The following is a 19761-nucleotide window of genomic DNA, read 5'->3' as shown; positions in this document are numbered from 1 at the left end:
AGCAGAGTTTGGTTAGGATTGGTTTGAAAAGCAGGCAGAGACTGGTGATGCTGAGAGTAGCAGCAGGAGTCATCAAATGGAGGCCTGAGCACAGATCAAGACAAGACACTGGCGGAGGCTTCTCTTCTGACCCTCATCTCATTCAGTTGCATGAACTGTGGCTTTTGCTTTGAAGATCAGGCTGAGATCAGTTAGTTTTCCCTCTCCAGTGAACAGCTGCTTCCCAGAGTTCAACTCTGCTTCTTAGAGTGAATCTGAATTTGTGAACAGCCATGAGCAGATCAGGGTCAGGATACAAAAGCCTGCTTGAGTGCCTTGGACCTGACTGAAGCTGATCTGAAAAGTGACAACGCATCCACGAAACAGACTGAGCAGGATGGAAGTGACCAATTCCCTATCACTCAGTGTGAGCCACCAAGTTAGACTCTGTAAAACAAAGGGAGCTATTTTCCCAGTGTTTCTCTCAGTCCTTTTTGAAAATAGGTTCCCTGTCTGCTAGTCAGCCACAAATAGTATTGTGCATGATTGCCTTCTACCTACAAATATTGAGGTCCTTTTAAAAAAGTAGGCGGAAATTCTCATCCTGCCCCCAGGCTAATCAGTAGGGAAATTGAATTAATGATCATGTTAGTGGATTGATCTGCCTGTGTGATCAGAAGGCATAGCCAGGATTAACACAAAGGAAAACTTTGCTAATTTTGCAGCTGTCCTTGGTAAAACCCTTCTCAGTCAGAATCAAATGAGTGCCTAAACCTGGCTTAAAGGCATGTTCCAGAACCCATAAGCCTTGTCTTGTTCCAAGCAGAACCTGTAATTTAGCATTGAAAGCTTCTGGAATTCAGACATAACAGCAAATTTTTAAGAACATACTGAGCAGTGCTGACTGCTCATTCCTCTTCCTACAGCTCCCCAGAAAGACCAGCATGAAAGGAAACACTCCAATGTTTGCGAGAGTCATCCTGTGGCAACTGATGTGTCTAATTTCAGAGCAAAAGTACTTCTGAAGGAGAGAGGATTAAAACAGGGGAGGGGAGAAGTTACCCTGCGGGAGATTGTCAACAGATGTTCCATTATAGTTCAAAGAGCACTAGCAAAAGGCTTCTGCTGCAGGGATATATTAATTCTGGGCAGTTCATCACAGGGAGACCTGTTTTATGACTGGGAGGATACCTCTGGTAACTTACTTGGCTCTTTATTTGAACTGTGGGTGGGGAATTGGGTCTACCTGTAAACAGAGAGGGAGCTGAATAGTAGGAACAAACACATACTTACTTTCTTGCAGATGTGACCACTGTCCTGATCAAAATCAAGCTGGTTTTGTGGTTCAGGGGGTTATTTGGCTGATGGGTTTTTCAAAAGAAAAAATATGACAGAGGAACTGAGGCTAACCATTGTTAAACTGCTGGTGCACGTGAAGCAGAGCAGACCTGTGCTGAGCACGCTTTCAAGTATATTTATTAGACAGGAAGTGGGAACAAGCACAAGGAAGGCTGTGCAGGCTGCCAAGCAGATGAATACATTGATCCTTTTGTCTTTAAAATGCACAAATATCAAGTGTGATGCTGTCTAGCACCCTATCTATGCTTCATGTAATAGTTAATGACTTTTTATAAAAGCTTACTAATATTGCAGAATCGACTAATGGTAGGGGGTCCAGTTTGCAAGCTATGTATCAACCAGCCACAACTAGAAGGTCCTCTTCTGGGCAGGTCTAAGTGCTTTATTTTCTGAGACTGTTTCAAGTTGTGCTTTGGATGAAGGCTGACTTTTCTCAGATCTGTGAAGAATCATGTCCCCAGTAGTGTTTTAGTGGGGAAGAGTCTTCATTCAAATGTGGTTGTTGGATGGGGGAAATCTGAAGACCTTTGTTACCTTATAAAGTTCTAGGGGATTTAAAAAAACAAACCAGAAACAGTTTTGGGAGCTTAATACTGATAGAGACTTTTATATTAGCAGTCATGGTCTTCCAGCTTTGCTTAGCTACGTGTCAGTGGCACCACAGATTTGGCTGTTTTATGGACAGGAAGTGTATTATTTCTTTTTTTTTTTTGTGGGGGATGGAAGAGATGATTGGAGAGAAGATCCTTCTTTCACTTCTGCTATGCAGTGAAGCAGAGGTAGCAAGTAGATGGGAACATGTTTGGCAGGGGCTCAGGAGGTACAGTTAGAACCCCCCCCCCCGACAAATCCACATTTATACTGAATTGAATGTATTAATAGAAAATGGAGTATAAATAATGCGGAGGCATACAGCCTCCAGTTTCCTTCCTAGATATCTGGGAAATGACAGTAGGCATTTTCTGTTCTCCCCTGGGTATGAGAACGCTGGCTACTAAAAGCTTTCCAGGTTATGCATCATTTCATAGCCTTCATTACTGAGAGTTTACTGCTCTGCCTCCTTGTCTTGCTTCTGCACTCCTGCTCCCTGGATCAGCATACCTTTTTCATTCTGCTTTAAGTGGTAGGAACTGGGGACTATTACCCATTGGAGAGCCATTCACATGCTGTCTTGTTCACTCCAGTGCTCCTTGTGGCAGCTGCTGTCTCTGAACACCGTCTGTATGTAGCCTTGTTTACAGACCTGCAGCGTGATATGACTGTCCAAAGCTAAACTACAGGCACTGAACCGTGAAGGACAACTGAGTGGGCAGAGAACTGGCAGGTAGCACAGGTAGCCCTGCCCTTGGCACAGTAGCTGTACAACTATCACTTTTCAGCTGCTCAAATCCCCTTCCCATCAAAACATGAGTCTGGAGAGAGGAAAAGAGGAGGGCAGAGAAGGCAGGTGGGTCTCAAACTCCAGTTTTCTTTTAACTACGTTTCTTTCCCTCCTATTTAGCTTTAAATATATTTGATTTAATTGATTCTTGTCCCCTTGCTAATTAATAATATAATTGCACCTTAGCCTAGGAGGCATTAGAATTAAGTCTCATCAAAAACAAGTGCTGTGTTCCACGGGGACATGCAGAAATTGGCGAGTTGTCATCTGATTCTGTCAGTTTGCTTTGCTGCACAGGAAAGATGAAGCTCACACAAGTGGCCCATGGTCCATCTCCAAACCTGGCCACCTCAGAGATTGTATCACCAGGCTGGGAGGTCAGAATTTGGCTAGGCAAAGGCAGTAAGCTTCATGCCTCCCGAGGCTGGCTGCCTGCACAAGCCTGTCCTGCTGCTGCCTCTGCAGCTAACACAGATCTACTCCGTGTGCTACCTCTCTAACAAGTTAGCTCAGCAGTTTGTTCTGCAAGGAATTAATCAGCTCTGAGTGGGGTTGGTGGTGAAAAGGCAGAACATAAACCACCGAAATAATGCTGACTTCAGACCTGAGAAGACTGGCTTAGTTGCAGCATGTTGTTCCGTTAGTAATTCTGTTTTGTACGGTTGTATGCTGGGGCAGGACTGAAATACCTGCAGGGTTTAGTTAACCCCCAAGTCTTCAGATTACTCAGCAAGCACTTTGCTACACTGTCTTTGTTTGCTCTCGATCTTCAGGGATTTGCTTTTCTAGATTCATTGTGGGACCTGTTTCAAGAACAGCAGAAGCCCAATGACTGAGTAGTTTCATGCTCCCTATTGCAGTAGAAAATCTTGTAGCACCAACAATCTGTGACATGAATTGAATGATTTTGCCCAGCTATTGTACAGCTAGGAGAGACTATTAGCTCAGGAGAGACTCTTAGCAGGTCTTTAGCAAGAGCTAGACTTTTGAAACGAACAGTGAGCACTTAGCTCCAGTAGGTCTGCACTCCAAAGGAAAGAGTTCAAAACAGCTATAAAGCTAAACAAAAAAGAAGTACGTGCCTTTCAATTTGCTTTGTCTCCTGTACAATGGAAAGAAGTGTGACAGATGATGCTACTTAGGTTTGGATTAGGCTGGCTTCAGGATATTTCTGTAAACAGAGTTTGGGGTTACAGTTGACAACAGAGGAGAATAAGGATATCTTCAATCAGAGGCAAAGGAAGAGAGTTTAAAGGTTTATGTTAGATTGTTTGGTCTAGTGTGGTTCTCTAAAACAGATTTAATCTGATTTGACTGTATAGAAATTAATCTCAGTCAACCCAGACAGGGAATGACCCTGACAAGAAGTGACACAAACAGGGGGTGGTGTCCTTCTGAACCCACAGAACGATGATTTATAGCTGTCTGGCATTTTCACTAGTACCAGCTCTGTGAGCCTTCCTACCCCAAACTGCTGCTGTTGATTTATCACAGGATTCATTGTGACCTATAAAAGCTTTTCAGTTAGAGGCTTGCTATGAAAATATGAGGACCAGGGCACCTTTGGCATTTGTAACTTTATTGCAGAAAAAAAAAATCCACTATTAACATATTTTACAAAGAAAGTTGCACTTTGGTGTTGGGTGATTTTTCTTCCTCACCCCTTTCCCCTGGACAGCGATGCATGGGAAACCAGAACAACCAGCCCCTGCCCTTTCAGTTGTATACAGAGACACTTCCCAGCTATGCCAGCCTGCACCAGTTCCAGCCAGGATGGAGTTCTATTTTCCACCACTAATTTGCCTCTCTGTGCCAAAACCCAGCAGCACCCTGCCCTCCAGCAAGGGAAACAAGTCTGTAGCTAGGGAGATTGCTCTGTACAGACAATGCTTGATACAAAAGCTTTGGAGCTGTGACAATTGCCCTTTAGTTTTCATGCAATAATAGCAGGAGAGAACCAACCCTTCTTCCCTATTTTACTGGGCATCCTTACAATAAATAGATGGAAGGCCAAAGCCAACAGCTGAACCCAAACTGCACTGCAGCCATTTGTCAGCCACTTCGGAAGTAGTAACACAGGAAGAAGGAACTGCTGCCTTACCCAGTGCATCTATTTGACCCAGACCGGTTCTGCTCCATCTTTAGGCTTTGCAGATAATTTGAGCCCTGCTGATGGGGGAAATTCCCCTTGCCCTGCGCAAAGACAAGTAATAACAGCACTGGAAAGAAAAAAAGGTACTTTTGCTAGTGAGGCCTGGCATTTGTCCTTTCTGTGGTCAGTAAGTGTTGCTACTTAAAGGAGAGACTGAGGCTTGTAAGAGCAATGTGGTAGATAATCTCTAGCCCTTGCTGTATCCTGAGGGAGCAACTGGCTTAGTCAAAAACCAAACACTCTAGAGAAGGCATGTGTTTATCTGCAGTCAAATGAATCAGAAAAAAGGAGCAGGTGTTAATTATATGAAGACACTCATGCACACTCTGGTCTTTCTGAGGCGAGGTCCTCAGACTTACACTCAGAGGCTCTCGTTTGTGGGTTTCCTTGAGGGTCTCAGGAGCCTTGGGTGCAGTCTACAGCAGTGATATCTTGAGGCAAAAGTGCAGAATCTAATCAGCCTAACACCTAGAAAGGGAAGGGGAGGAAGGCACCTACATCCAGCATCTGTCCTCATGACAAGACACCATCTGGCTCAAAGACCAACATTAGAAGGTAAAGGAACTTTGACCTTGTGTAGCAGAGGAGGGAGAGCACAGTACTAGTTTTGTACGACAACTTTCAACAACCAGATGCTAGCAGCAACATGGGAAGTACCTGAGGAAAGGCATGTGTCAATCCAGGCAAGGAAATGGACCAAAGCATTTACTGAACCTGGGCAACAAGTTTACACATATGCTGAAAGCATCAAGTGTAGGAGACACAGTATCCTAATTTTGGTGAGACCAAATTAGTGTGTCTAATTGGCAATAGACTGAGTCTTATGAAGCCCTGTTAAGCTAAAATTATGTTAATTTTCCTCCCAGCAACTTCAAAGCAACATCAAGTAGCAAGGGCACTTCTCCAGTGGCCACAAAACTGTTTTCCCTGGTTAAAGAGAAAAGGTACGCATGTATGAAGGAAGCAGAGCAGTCTGTCATCCTCCTGGTAGGTGTTTCAGGATAGGCAGTGCCAATCCCAGGACTAAAGCTGAAACAGGAACAAGAAAAGTGCAAGAAAAAAACCAAACCAAACAACCTTAAAAATACAGAACAAGAGGGAGCCCAAGAGAACTGATTTCCATATCCTTGGCTCTCTCAGAAAACAGCAGTCTCCTTTGCTAGCACTGTGCTGACACCACCAGTGTTAACAGCTCTTGTATGGATCACTTGCCCACCTCCTTTAAAAGCAGCAGCCACCAAGATGGACAGAAGAGATTCATGCAGAACATGACGGCAAAGGTTGTCTTGGCTAATCGGTCACCACACTAAAAGGAGGAGGCACCTCTTCAGGGCCTGGAGGAAAGGGCCAGACTTGGGCTCTGATTCCCAGCATAAAAACTTCAACATTGAACTATGTAAAATGTCTAAACCCAAAAGCCATCTGAAAAGGATCTTTCAGTTGCGTGCAAATCACAGCCCCTTATTCCTCAGCAGATTGTCTGGGACCAAGTCCTCAAGGCCTTCTCCTCTGGGAAGTTCAGCTGGCCAGGCAGAGGAAAGCCTGGTCGCCTAGTAGCTGTAGAGTGAGAGAGGGGTGTCCTCCATCATGTCATCCTAGAAGTAGAGAAGAGTGTGCTTTAATAAGATGCCTGCACATTGGCATACAGTCCCAGCCTGGAAGAGTGTTGTGCAGGCAGCACAGCCTTCTCATCCATACTGTCACAGTGTGGCCATCTGCCCAGCAGTCCACCTAAATGCTGTCCCTGTGCAATTCCTGGATCTTTGGACTGTCACTCTCCCCTCCTGCTGCAGCTTTTGGAGAGAAGAGGCGTATGCAGATAGAGCCTGCCTGCTGCAGGGATGTGGAAAACTCCACTCAGCTTGAAACAGCATCGGCTTGGTTGCTAGCTGTAGCAGGGAATCAGTACTCCTCTATCCCAGAAAGCACAGTGAGTTAGCTGCAGCTTCCTCAGAGATAATCCAGCCTCTGAAACCCTCACATCCTTTTATATCCCCAAAGGGTCAAATGCAGACAGACAACCTCCCTGGAACAGAGCAGTCTGCTTTGTCATAGTCACAAAGCAAATATATCAGAATACAGGAGGAGAGGCTAGGAAGGTGTTATTTCAGAGCTCCCCTTCCTCTGTTTAAGCTCTTAGCATTCCCCTGCAGAGTGAGGGGAAGGCAGGAAGCTTCTTTAGTGGCCAACTTTGAGACTTGGGTCTTTGATTCAAACCCTGGATGGAAGGAGAGGGACCTAAGAGGGAACAGGAGTTATGATCAGCATTCCTGCTGCTGCAAATACCCAAAGCATCGTTAATGTGGTAGAAGGGGAACTGCAAAGCAACCAGTGGCAAGCCAGACCATGTCAGGCTGGGCTGAAGGCATTACTCACCATGGGCAGGTCCTGCAGGCGCCGGAACTCCATGCGGCTGTTGTGCTGGCGGTATCTCAAGAAGCCCACCAGGCCTAGGATGCCCACCATGACAATGAAGACGGAGATCACGATGATTACCAAAGGATCAGCCTTTGCTGTATCATCCAAAGGAGAACTGGGTAGCTCTGCAAGGATACCAAGGAATGAGGCCAAAGGAGAGCCTTCAGGGGCTGGAGTAGCAAAGCCTTCTTTTTTCAGGTTCTGCTCAGTACAACCGAGAGGCAATCTGAGGTAGCCCCAACCCTTTGCTATGTTTTGTGAGAGCAGGGACAAAAGCAGAGCATTTACCTGGATTTTCATCGTCACCAACATCCAGCACAGAAGCTTTCTCGCGCATGGGCTCTAATGGCTGCCCCAGTGTAGATGGGCTGGTGGGCATGGCAACTGTGCTGGTGGACGTGGAGCTGGTCACAAGGGGTCTCACTGTCACGGTACTGGAGGCGGTAGCAGAAGATGTGCTCCCTACAGTGGAGATGGGAGCAGAGGAGGTTCTGGGCTCGGTGGTGCTCCCATCTGTGGCAGCCACAGGGCTCGTTCCTGGCCTGGTTTCAGACCTTGCTTCTGTGGGCCCCACAGTCTGCCCATCAAAAGGCCCCAGCTGAGAGCTGTTAGTTGCTGCTGCAAAATAGGAACAAGCAGTTATTTCAAAGGGTAAGTGCAAGCATACTGTTCTGTGGGACTGGATGAGGTGGAAGTAAGGCTGTAAGGAAGACTGCTGGGACTACAGGAAAAGCATCTTATTGACAGCCCTTGGAAAACAAGCAGGTCCTGTAGCGCAGCCACAGCTGAGCCACACTATAAGCCACAGTGCTTAGAAAGTCCTCTTGGTTTTCATATGTGCCAATCTGCAATGGGAGCCAGCCTAAGCTGGGCCCACAAGTCCTCTCCTCTGGGGACAAAGGCCAAGCAGAGAAGCCTCAAACAGCTCTGCACAGAACCGGGCATCACCCCAGAGCAAGAGACTGGGAGAGGTCTCTCATCCCTCCCTATGGCGAGCACAAAGGGGGCTGCCCAGGGACTGGGTAGCAGCATCCCCTGAGGCTGTGTCTGTGTGTCACAGAACAGCAGGACCAGGACCCCATGACACAAGCCAGGATGAAAGATGTGCTTGTGCATGAACACCATGCAAATCAATGGTCCATCAACCACTGCCTTGCATCGGGTGTGTGTGACAGCCGGCAGGCCCCAAGGTGGGCGAGACTGGGATCACTGACCCTATAGCCAGTTCCCATGCTGCCCACAGGGATCTGAAGGTAGGGTAGGGGTTCCCACAGGGATGGATAGGCTGATGCTTGTCCCTGCCAATCTCCATGCTTTGTGTTAAGGGAGGGTGTGCTGCCCTGTTCTGCAGGTGGCAGGGAAGGCTCCTGTCAAGCCCCCAGCGCTGGTGCAGGAAGAGCCCAGCTGGGCAGCACTGCTGAAGCACATTGTTTTGGAAGAAATATATAAAGGACGTCCCTGAAAACAGTCAATGCCCTCATCAGAAAGCACCCAGCACAATTAATACCCTAATTAATGGGGTCTGGAAAGAGGATGATGAACTAACAGCACCTCTGCAAGTCAGTCCCACTGAACTGGCTGCGCTTACTGTATCATTGTTCTCCCTATCTCCAGTTTCTTTAAGAGTTTACAAAAGTTTCCAAGTTCTGCATCCTTGGGGCAGGACTTTCTGCACAGGCAATAAAGACAAAACCTCACCCGGCACACTGTTCAGAGGAAGCGTGGGTGTTGCGCTGCTAGCATCATCCATTTCTTCAGTTGTGCTGAAAGGCTCTGTGTCTTCGTGGTTGGACTGATTTTCTTCCAGAGTACTGGCAGTCACAGCAGAGGAGGGGATTTCAGTGCTGCTGTTGACTGACAAGCTTGTGTTATGGTGCTCATGCTGTGTAACTGTGACATTCCCAGGGCTGGCAGTGGTGGAAGCCTGCAGTCTCTCTGCCTTGGTGCCTACCATGGGGATGGTAGGGATGGAAGCATCCTCCATCTCTGTAGCGTGGGCTCCAGTGGCATTGAGTGTTGCAGCAGTGAAGTTTTTCTCCAAGCTTGTCTCGGGAATGGCAGTAGTCACAGGACTGAATTCAGAGGCTTCCCTTGACTGATGCGAGGTTAGCACTGTGCTAGGAAAAGGTGATGGTGTCATCAAGATCTCTGCTGTCTTCTGTCCCTCTCCTATGGAACAGTGTTAAGAAATGCTGAGAAGTTTGTCAGAGACCCCACACTGAGAGGAGAATCAGAGGGGGAGGCCAGGAACTGAACCTCTCCATCCCCTGAACTCCAAATCCAGCACAGGTTCACACTTGGGAAGGGCTTCAAATAGCTCCTCTGTCCTCCTGGCCTCTCTGAGGAAGGGAACTGTTCTAGGGGACCTGTCTTTACCCTCCCTTGCCTCAGGCCCTGTGCTCCTGGTCTGTGGGGTTAGCATCACTAACCCCTCTGCCCTGGAGAACCTTTTAAACCTTTTTAGAGGTTTTTTAAAAGTACCACCTGAGACCTGATTCTGTGAGAAACTTAGAAAAGTCTTCCTTGGTTCATTGAGAGTCAGAAGTGGTGCAGAAAAAAATATAAGCAGGCAAAAAGTGGAAGCAGACCCTCTAGCTGCCCTGTTCTGATGAAGTGTAGAAAAGTGACATTTAAAAAGTCTGTGGCTGGCAAGGGTAAAGCATATGCTAGTCAGTAGTAGTGTGGGGCTCCTGCTAGAGGGAAAAGTGAAGTTAGCAAGAGAGTAGTACAGCTAACAGGGCTTGTGGTATACTTCGGGAGCCGCCTTCATGAGCTATTTATGAACACATCACCACCATAAGGTGTGACTGTTGTTATAAAAATGAGGAGCTACTCAGCCTCCCACTACAGCAAACAGTGCCAGCTTCCCTAGCAGGAACCTTCAGTGAGCAAGGATCCCTCCTGGATCTACAGCTGCTAGACAGTGTGACAGCATGTGGGAGGAGTAAAACCACAAGGATCTTACATTCCCTGTTCATAAATATGGATCTGTGAGGGTTTTTTAGGGTGTAAACAGGAAGAAAACAAAGAAATGTAGTCACATCAGGATGGACACTCCAGACAATTTAAATGCATTGCATGGTCAATATTTTGACAATTTCTGTTCAAGTTTCTACCCAAGCCACAGAGGCGTGATGAGCCAACTACAGAAAAAAATAAAGGTACTGAAGTAAATACATCTTCATGCCTACTCTCTCCACCATGGAGAAGCATCCAAATCAGATGCTGTAACCAAGAAACATTCATCTACTAACAAAGCAGCTCACTCTCGTACTAAGGCTTTGGGGAAATCTCAGCAGTTTTTAAAAGCTCTTCAGAATGGACACAGTTATCAGAGCTCTTCTCCAGCTACAGCACTTAACAGGCCCTAAAAAAAGACACAATACGTCTCTCTCAAGAGACCTTTGCAGTACCCTGACCAGCTGGAGAATGCAAAACCCCAAAGCAGCCTGATGGAGCTGTGCTTCCCCGGCCCGGGGCCACAGTCCCAGGAGGGTTTCTGCGGGCAACAAACAAGCAGGCAGCACAACCCTGCTCAGCACATTTGGAGAACAAGCTCTCAACGGGAGCCCCAGCTGGGGCAACTTAAACAGAGAGACCGAAAGCGTAAGTGATGCTCCCTTTGGCCTTGCCTGGATCCAGCTGTCTGGCCACAACGCGCCTCTGAACAAAGCAAGCTGCTCTCTGAAATGGAGCTAAGGCATAGGATATGCTTACACCAGTGACACCTGGAAGGAAAAAAAGCTGAGCACTGTATTTCCTGGGATCAGGCACCAAAGTGCGCAGCTCCTTATGCTGCAATTTCCAGCCCTCAACCCAGCGTTGCTGTTCAGCACAGTGCCTGCTGGGTGAGGTCGTAGCAGCTCCAGGGCCTATGCTGGGCAATGCTGAAAGATCGCAGCTGGACACTGGCAGATGCTCACTCTGTAAACACCCAACTACTTGCTGTTATGCAGCAGACACACAGAGCTGAGCTGTCACCGTGGGATAAACAGGAAAGGTGGTGGCCAGGTGCCTAGTCAGCGGTGAGCCTGGCTGTGTGCTGCTTTGAATAGCTGGCCTGTGCCTGGGACAGCTTCCCACAGGGTGGGAAGCCGTGTTTGGGGTCACGCAGCGGAAAGATTTGGGGAAAGCTGTCTTGCACAAAGGCTTGAGCAACTCTGAAACAGTCATGCCAGTTTCTGACTAGGAAAGGAAAGCCAGGGGGAGGGTGGATGAGTCTGGGCCATACACACCAGGGCACCTCCCCACAGTGTCAGGGACTGGCATCCCTGCCAGGAGGGGCTGTAGGGACAAACTGCTCCTCCCACCCTGTGAATAAGGATGGGCTGCACACACAGCTCCCTGCTGTCTGCAAGAGGGAGAGCTAGTGGGAGTGGTATTTCCTTAAGCTCTTCTCTCTCTAAGTAGCCACACAGCTTCTTCCCACAGAATTGCCCAGTGTCCATGACAGCCAAGGAAGCAGTGCCCCGGTGAACAGGCTGCTCCAGCCCTGCATCTCACTGGAGTGTAGTAGGACCGTTGCAGAAAGGCTTGTGCTGGAGCAGCAGCCGACTCAGGTCTGGCATAACACAGCACTGTGGTGTGTAAAACCTGATTTGTGGAAAGTTGCAGAAGAGATATTGACATTGGCAGGTATGGAGCAGGAAGGGGAACAGCTGGGGCAGCAGGACACCTACTCAGAAGCCTTTGAGCATGGCAGGTGTCGATGGCACCTAGATTAGCAGGTCATCCAGCCCAGCAAATCACAGCACACCCAGCTCAGGAAACAAAGGAGAGCCTCAAAAAAGGGACAGCCTAAACCAGGCTAACACAAACTCAAGCCATTAAGGTAGGAAGGTAGAGAGCAAGGCAAGAGCCTTAAGATGGGCAAGGAAACAAAGGACAGCGAGTAAATCCTGATCAGTCGGGGCCAGACAGACAAAAGATCAACATCACAGTCTATCAGCTCCTAAGGGGTAAGGGCACATCCAAAGCCAGCAGTCAGCAAGCAAAGCACCTGTGCTAAATACCCAATATGTGCAAGGTGCTTGTGAGCATGTAGGTGTTAAAGAGTGCAGGCACAAATGAGTTTTACTTTTGTTTTGTTTAAAATAAAATTACTCCCCCACAGGGTCTTGCATTAAGATTTGCTACATCATTGCTGCAGTGCCACAACTTTTTTTCCCTGCAGTTTTATCACCCAAACAGGCTAGCTATTCCCACCCAGCTCCGGTGCAGTCCCCGCAGTACAGTGCAGGAAAGCATGACTTTGCTGGAAGCTGCTGCAGCTGGCTGCGCTGAATGAGACCCAGCAAACCTCAGGTCAGCTGTGATCCTCCAGGGTCCAACCACTGTGGTTTGCTCTGGATCCTTAGTGCCCAACAGGCTGGAAAATCCCCAGCTCTAGTGCTGTCGCTGCTGCTTCAGTCACTGAGTGATGATGTTTTTAGCTGTTTATCAGTTACTTATAGAGACGCATGTCAGAGCTCGTTACTCTGGTGTCTTCCTGGAGGAGCTCTGCTTCCTGCACCACATGCCAGGAGGGCTGTGGCTGCATTGCCTAAGGCATCGCCTTAATCGGCTCCTGGAGGCAGGAGGGAACCAAGCCCCTCTTGTCTCAGATGGAAAGGGAAGGAGTTCCCTTCACCTTCTCTGGGATCCTCCGAGGCCTGACAGTTGCAGCACCCCAAGACAGCTGGTGAAGGTGCAGTCACCCTTGGATTCATAATAAAAAGCAGCTACGACCATACTGCAAGTGAAGCAGCAGGACCAGCCGCAAACAAGAGCTCTGATAACACCAGCATCTCTGTTTCCCAGATGGGGAACCAAGTGTGGGTTTGCTTTGGTTATGCTGCAGTGCCTGCTGCAGCAGAGCTGGCTGGCGGTCTCCTGGCTACAGCCCCGCTCCTGCCCTGCATCTGCGCTAACCACCAGGCTCCATCTGCATGTGGTGAGAACCAGCGATCTCAGACCACATCAGGGCTGGGCTGGTGGATTTGTAGCGGCAGCTCCCATGGGACAGTGCTGACTGCAGTGACCTCTGTCTGGGAAATGAGAGGGGCGAGGGAAGAGAGCAGTCCCAAGGGAAGAGGGATGCAGCCAGCCAAGAAGCCCCTGCCTTGGACAAGGGTGGGAAACAGTCTCTGCTCTGCGAGGGAAGGGAGGGCTCTGAGCATCAGCTCCTGGCTTCGGCCCCTCTCCAGCGCTGTGTGACGACACTTAGGGACCTCCACACATGAACCCAAGCTCCCACCAGCTCCAGACATGGTATAAATATGCCATAACGGAGAGGAGTGAAGGAAGCCAGCTCTGCAGGAGACGAGGCTGTTCCTGCTTTGTGCTCCCTGCCCAAGTTTCAGGGCTGGGGCCAAGCCGAGGGGCTGAGGAAGGTTTGTACAACCAGCACCGAGCGTTCACTGCTATGTCAGGATAGCCACACAGAGCGGGGACCTCTCCTCCGTCCCCTGCCACAACAGTCACCCTGCCATCTACTTGTTTCTCGGAACAGAAGAAGGCAGTGAGACAGAGCAGGGCCTCAGCTGGGCCAGCCTGCGGACGAGCTCTTGCCACAACCCACATGCCCCAGTCCCAGCAGCATCCTCTGCACTCCCCTTCCTACCTAGGTTTCCTAGCCAGAAACAGCAGCCTGAGCTCCCCAAGGGTCAACACAAACCCAACTCTGGTCCATAGGCTTTACCACTGTTTCTGAAATCCCTCTAGAATGAGATGTAGGAGAGCCACATAAAGCAAGGAGACCAGTGGCAGGCTGGCTGCTAGGGCTCAGGGGAAAGCAGGACAGCGGGGTGCAGATTGCAGTCACTACTGGAAGAGGTGCACAGAGACCCAGGCGAGAGCTGAGCACAAAGACATGAAAGCAACCACCCAGGATTTCAGAAAAAGTGCCCGCAGGAGCAGGACTGCTGGTGCAGATGTATCCTGCGCAGGCTGTCACTGTCTGCACATAGCACCTCACTTAAATCAGCTTCCTGCAGAATGCATGTCAAACCACTACTCTGATTCACTGAAAAGGCACCCAGACACTTCTGAAATGCTATTTTTGTGCACTAACTGAATTCAATTCCCATTTAAGTGTAACAGCTCAAGTTGCAAACAACCTAGTAAAGTTTTTTTTTTTATGTTTAAAAAGTAACAGCATAAGCTGTAACCTATGTGTATTTAAGCAATTACATTGTATCCTATCGCTTAGCAAAGCACTCCATTAAGTGTAGAAATTGTCTTTTGTTGCCAGTTATTACATTTTTATGGTTACTAACCAACAGTAATTAAACAACCTCTTCAAGGGAAAAGAGCTCCAGTATAAATGCAAATAAAACCATATAGCGGGATTTAAAACCAAGGCTCTTTGTTTCACTTAAAAGCAGAACTGGAGTAGCTGCTGATTAGATACCAGCTGAGCCTGACCTCTTCTCCTTAGCGCAGAACTTGGAATGAAAAAACAGAAGTGGCAGAAGAGATTTCTGGAGCCCTTCAGGTAGGTGCCAGATGCACCCAGGGATGCTGTACAGCAAACACCCTCATCGCAACAAAGCAAGGCTCAGAGTCGCAGATCCGGTACAGAGGGCAACAACCGGATCAGCTCCAGTGTGATACCTTGTAGGACCTCGATGGAGGCAGGATGTCACTGGGCTGCATTTACTGCAGGCTCCAGTGTTACCCCTGTCAGGGCTGATGCTGGGACTGTCCCTATCGCAGCGGAGAGAGGCTGAATGGGCTGCAAGGAGCGTCCATGGGACTTGGGGACAGATTGGACCTCACAGCCTGCTCAGGGACCAAAGTGATGCTCTTGCACAGCAACAAGTTAATTCATCGCACTCCATGTGGCCTCTGTGGGCTGAGCTGTGCCCTGTTGCACAGGCAGTGAAACTGGGGGGGCTGAACTGGGGGTGCCAAGCCCTGGAATGCTGCCAGGCCAAGCACGCTGCAAAGCAAGGGCTGTGGTAAGTGACAGGAATAGAAACTGGGTCTCCTGACCAAGAAGCTCCTTCCAGCCTGATAGGCAGGTGGCCACGAGCCGAGCACGAGACGGGGCTCAGATTAGATATGGGGTGCCCAGAGAGTGCAGCACTGGGGAGGGACAGCCCAGTGCCCAACCTGCCCGGGAAGGCTGGAGGACGTTTCCCCAGGACATCTGCAGATGCCAGGCCTCAGGCGTGAACCACTGGGGGAGCAAAAAGGGGAGCAAGTGCTGCCACCTTGTTTGATGGCACTGCGTTTGGGACAGGGACAACCAGCCAACGGTGGCATGGCAAAGCAGGGCAGAGCAAGAGTTGTGAGAGCAGAGATGAGCACCATAAACGCCAAGGGCAGGTTCTTCAGTACTAGGAAAACCCATAAAACAGCACAGACATGCCCAGAGCACGCCACGGTACTGGAGCCCAAACTGGGAAGGGGGGCAGCGCCAGCCCCAGCGCCTGCCTGCAGGACACAGCACCCCAGGGTGGCATGCTCTGCCTAGCCCTGCCACATGAGCCCTTCCCCACCCAGCCAAGGCAGGGAGAGATGCAAGAAACTGTTTCCCACAGGCCTGCAGGAAGCCCCATTGCTGATCCCCTCTTTAGAGGCGAGAGGTCTCATCCTGACTTCCCGCAGCAGGGCAAAAGCGGGGTGCAGGCTGCCTTGCTCAGCCACTCTGTCACACCAGCCAGTTATTTTCCACTGGCCATATGCAGCTATGAAGCATCCTGCCTGGTAAGAAGGTGCCCAAGAAGCTCCCGCGCTGTTTGCTTTGTTCTTTGGTGGTGGGACAGAGCCATGATGAAGACCCCTTTCCCAGAGGCCGCTGAGGACACGCACGGCACCAAGGCCTGAGAAGCCTGCCCTTCTCTGGGGCTGCGTAACCCCAAAAATACAGCAACAGCAGGGAGCTCTGGCATCAGCCAGCCCTGGCCCTGTTTACCTCAGGAGTCACAGCTGCGGTGGAGGAAGCACTCACGTCATTAGGAGAAAATTAATTAGCCAGTTGCCTCAATAGCAGGCCCATGTCAGCAGGGAGCCTGGTCTCCAGTGCAGTGTGGCGTGAGCTGAGGTGAGTCTAGACATCAGGAAACCTGCCCAGCCCTGAGCAGCCCCCAGGACCTTCCAGCTGTGTAGACGCTGGTTTCATGGGCTGTGGGGCTCGGATGAACCACCCTGCCCCGAGCAGCAGCAGTTTGGGTCGTGCACGGCAAGCACGTGCCCAGGCCCTGACCTGAGCAGCCCTATGGGGCTCAGGACATGTCCCCAGACCTGAGCCTTGTGAGAGCTGCTCCAAGGCGGCCCCGTGGAAGCCCCTGCAGCAAGAGCTGTGTCTGCCCACCCAGAGGATCTCAGCGGAGAGGAAGGAGGGAGAGGGGCCTCCATGCTTTGGCTCGTCCCTCCTCCTCTTTAGCCAGAGGGATGGGGCCAAGAGAGCTGAGGGAGGCAAGCGCTTCACCCCTGCCCAGCGGGTCAGGCCTTGGAGGGGCAGCAGGGAGCCAAGACCCACCCCACACCTGGGGCTGAGGGACAAGCACTCGCAGAAATGGCATCAAAGACTGACAGCACGACTTGATGGGGCTGGGCAGGGGGTGCAGGGTGGGTGGTTACCCCGCAGAGCTGGAGGGACCAGCCTTGAGGAGAGGACCGAGCTGTGGCTCAGTTCTGGGTGCGGGAGAGCCGGAGCCATCCAGCCAGGGTCGGGTTGGGTCCATCCACTCCCCCTCACCCTGGAAAAACAAGGGGGAAAAAAATTAATGGCAAATGGGCTGCGGGGCTCTGCAAGCAGACACACTGCCCGCCTGTGTGCGGCCCCAGTGCCGACAGATGGGGCTTTATGTGCTCCTGCCGCTCCCGGCCCTGCGCCATCCCCTCCGTTCGCGAGGCAGCTCAGCACGGGAGGGGGAAGCAGCAAAGTGCCCAGAACAAAATTACTCGGGGTTTTATTTGTAGGGCTAACTAACGGTGCTGGAGGAAGTGGATTTCCGCAGGCAAGGAAGAAAGGCTGCATTGAGAGGCTGGGGTGGGCAGCGCACGGGGGATGCGGCAGCCCGAGCCCCTCTGCGCTCTCGCAGCAAACCTGGCTGGGGAGCCGGAGCAGCCGCTGCTGGATGAGGGGGGCAAAAGGGGATCTGCGCTGGGAGCAGGGGAGAGACCAGCTCATGGAGCTGGGACAAGCTTGGTTTTGGGCAGGTTTGTCTAGGGACTGTCCTTTTCCCTACCACCATCACCATCCTGCCGGATTCTCTGGTGTTTCATTAAGGGTTGTGCTTGCCATGGGGCATTTTTTTTATTGGTGGCCTCTCTTCTATGCCATCTATTTTCACAAAACATTTACCCTCTCAACTGTGGCTGGGATCCAAAAGCCATGAGGACAAGGGCCAGGCTAATCCCAGGTGCCATTTCTTGAGGCTGTGAAGGGACTTTGGGGTTGGGACACTAAGCATGAAAGATCCCAGGAAAAACCCAGTGCAACCTTAATTCTGCTACTGAGTCCTGGAGTTTGCAGTGAGAGGTGTCCTCTCCTATGAGCCAGCTGCAGCAGGGGGTCCCCAGGGGTACCCCACTGTGCTGGGGGCCAGAAACGCTGCAAAACACGGGGCCAGCCCTGAGCTGCTCCTCCTCTCGGCAATGGAAATCCCGTTGTTCCTCTGTCAGCGAGTTGTTCCTCAGTCACCCCCTCGCAGGGCAGCTGCTCTGGCGGGGGGAGTGCAGCATCACCCAAGGCTCTGCCCACATGAAGGGGCTGGTTTGGGACCGTTTCCTTGTGCTCAGCCTCGAGCCAGCCAAACTACATCTGGCACCCAAAACCTCAGCCCGAGCACAGCTCTCGCTGCCCAGGCTCAGCCCTGCAGGCACCTACACGAGGTTTTTACCAGCCCAATGACTTACTAGAGACCTAGTTACTACGTGCCAGCCCTGTCTCTGTTGCTGCCGCCACCACGCTGCGATCTGCCCAGGGTCTGGCCAAGGGTTTGTACTCAGTGGCACAGAAGAGGGAACACGTTTGCTTCCCGAGCCCCAGGCAAGCCCTTACACGCCAGCTCGGACTCGGTCACTGCCAGGGTCCCGGGGTACGGCGACAGCCCCCGCTCGGGACGCTCCCGCCACGCGGCGGGGCTGTCAGCGCCACGCTGCAGCTGCGCGGGCCCACGTGGGGACGCGCTGCCGGTGGAGCAGCCCCGACACCCAGCCGGGGGGAGTCCCTGCGGCCGGGGTCTGCCCCCGCCCCCTCCCGGGCACGCACGTCGCCCCCTCCCCCTTCGCGGGCCGGGCCGGACGCCCCATGCCGGCAGGGAGGCGGCGGAGCTCGGGCTTTGTCCGGGGTCCCCTCGGTGGGGAGCTCAGCAGCAGCTTGTAGGCACCCAAAAGCTGCGGGGGGCTGAGACGGGGGACCACAGGGCCGGGGGCTGCCGGGCGAGTGTCCCCGGGCTCACTGCTCGCCCCCCGCCCGCGCCCTCGGGCTCCCCGCGGGGCCGGGGAGGTGAAGCCGGGGGAGCAGCCGCCTTGTACGGGCAAGGCCGGGGCGGGCGGCGTGGCCGCTGCCTGGGCGCGGGGCTCGGCCACCCCCCGCCGAGCATCGCCGGGAGCCCTTACCTGCGCGCCCACCGGGGCGCTGGGGGCACCTCGCCCGAGTTTGGAGGCTGGGCTCGGGGCGCTGCTCCGCGGTTTCCATCCCCGGGGGGGGCTCCCCAGACCCTTTTCCCGCGGCCCCCACCGGTGGGCGGAGGAGCCCGGGCCCCGGCGCGGCCCCCGACGGCTGCCCCCGCCGCGGCGAGACCGGCGGGACTCCCCGGGCCGCCCTCCCCTTCGCGCCCCGGTACCCCTCGGGCCCCGGTACCTGGCAGGGCGCAGAGCAGGCAGCAGGCGGCGGCGAGGCGGAGCAGGGCGCTCCGCGTCCCCTCCATGCTGGGCCGATCCGCGCTGGCTCCGCCGGCGGCACCGGCGCGGCGCCGGGGCGGGACGGCGGCCGGGGCGGGGCGGGCGACACGTGGTCCGGCCCCGGAGGCGCGGGGCGGGGGCCGCTGCCACCCCCTCCACTCCCGGCCCCCCCCGCACCCACCCCCGGCACCCCCGGTCCGACTCCGCACCGTCCTCCCCGCCGCCCCCAGGCCGGTGCCCTGCACCTCCGTTTCGGGCAGAACACTCCCGATCCGGTCCCCGTTCGGTCCCCGGCAGCCCCGGGCCGGTTCGGCACCGCCCGCAGCATCGCCGGTTGGTCCTCGGTACCCCCGGTTCTGGCAGCGCACTCTCGGTCCGGTCCCGCACCGGCCCAGGCATCCCCAGAGCGGCCACCCCTGTTTCGGCAGGGCACCCCCCGGTTCGGTCCTTCCCGGTCCCAGGCACCCCCGGTCCGGTCCTACCCTGTTCCGGGCATCCCCGATCCAGTCCTGCACCACCCTGTTACCCCATGTGACCTAGTCATGTCACCCTAGTGACCCCGGCCCAGGCACTCGCCATCCCCCAGTCTGGTCCCACGTAGTCCCTGACACCACAGTTGAGCCTGGTACCCCCA

General features: G+C 52.5%; 1 protein-coding gene across 2 annotated transcripts; it reads right to left on the bottom strand.

Annotated features, from left to right (window-relative positions):
- Positions 1 to 4294: 4294 nt before the first annotated feature.
- On the bottom strand, positions 4295 to 19200 carry LOC121095748 (mucin-5AC-like). Of its 2 annotated transcripts, none has more exons than XM_040610986.1 (5): positions 19087 to 19200; positions 8988 to 9458; positions 7578 to 7907; positions 7248 to 7414; positions 4295 to 6466 (listed from the first exon to the last, which is right to left on the bottom strand). In XM_040610986.1, exons 1-5 carry the CDS (start codon positions 19151 to 19153, stop codon positions 6422 to 6424), a joined length of 1080 nt encoding a protein of 359 aa, XP_040466920.1. In that variant the 5' UTR covers positions 19154 to 19200; the 3' UTR covers positions 4295 to 6421. The 2 variants fall into 2 exon arrangements, with proteins under 2 accessions (XP_040466920.1, XP_040466921.1); XM_040610987.1 differs by having other exon boundaries at positions 7578 to 7904.
- Positions 19201 to 19761: the final 561 nt, after the last annotated feature.

Source organism: Falco naumanni, chromosome 11, assembly GCF_017639655.2.
Source record: "Falco naumanni isolate bFalNau1 chromosome 11, bFalNau1.pat, whole genome shotgun sequence".
Classification (NCBI taxonomy): Eukaryota; Metazoa; Chordata; class Aves; order Falconiformes; family Falconidae; genus Falco; species Falco naumanni.
The sequence above is the reverse complement of the archived record's forward strand: the minus strand, read 5'-3'. Positions and strand labels throughout refer to the sequence as shown.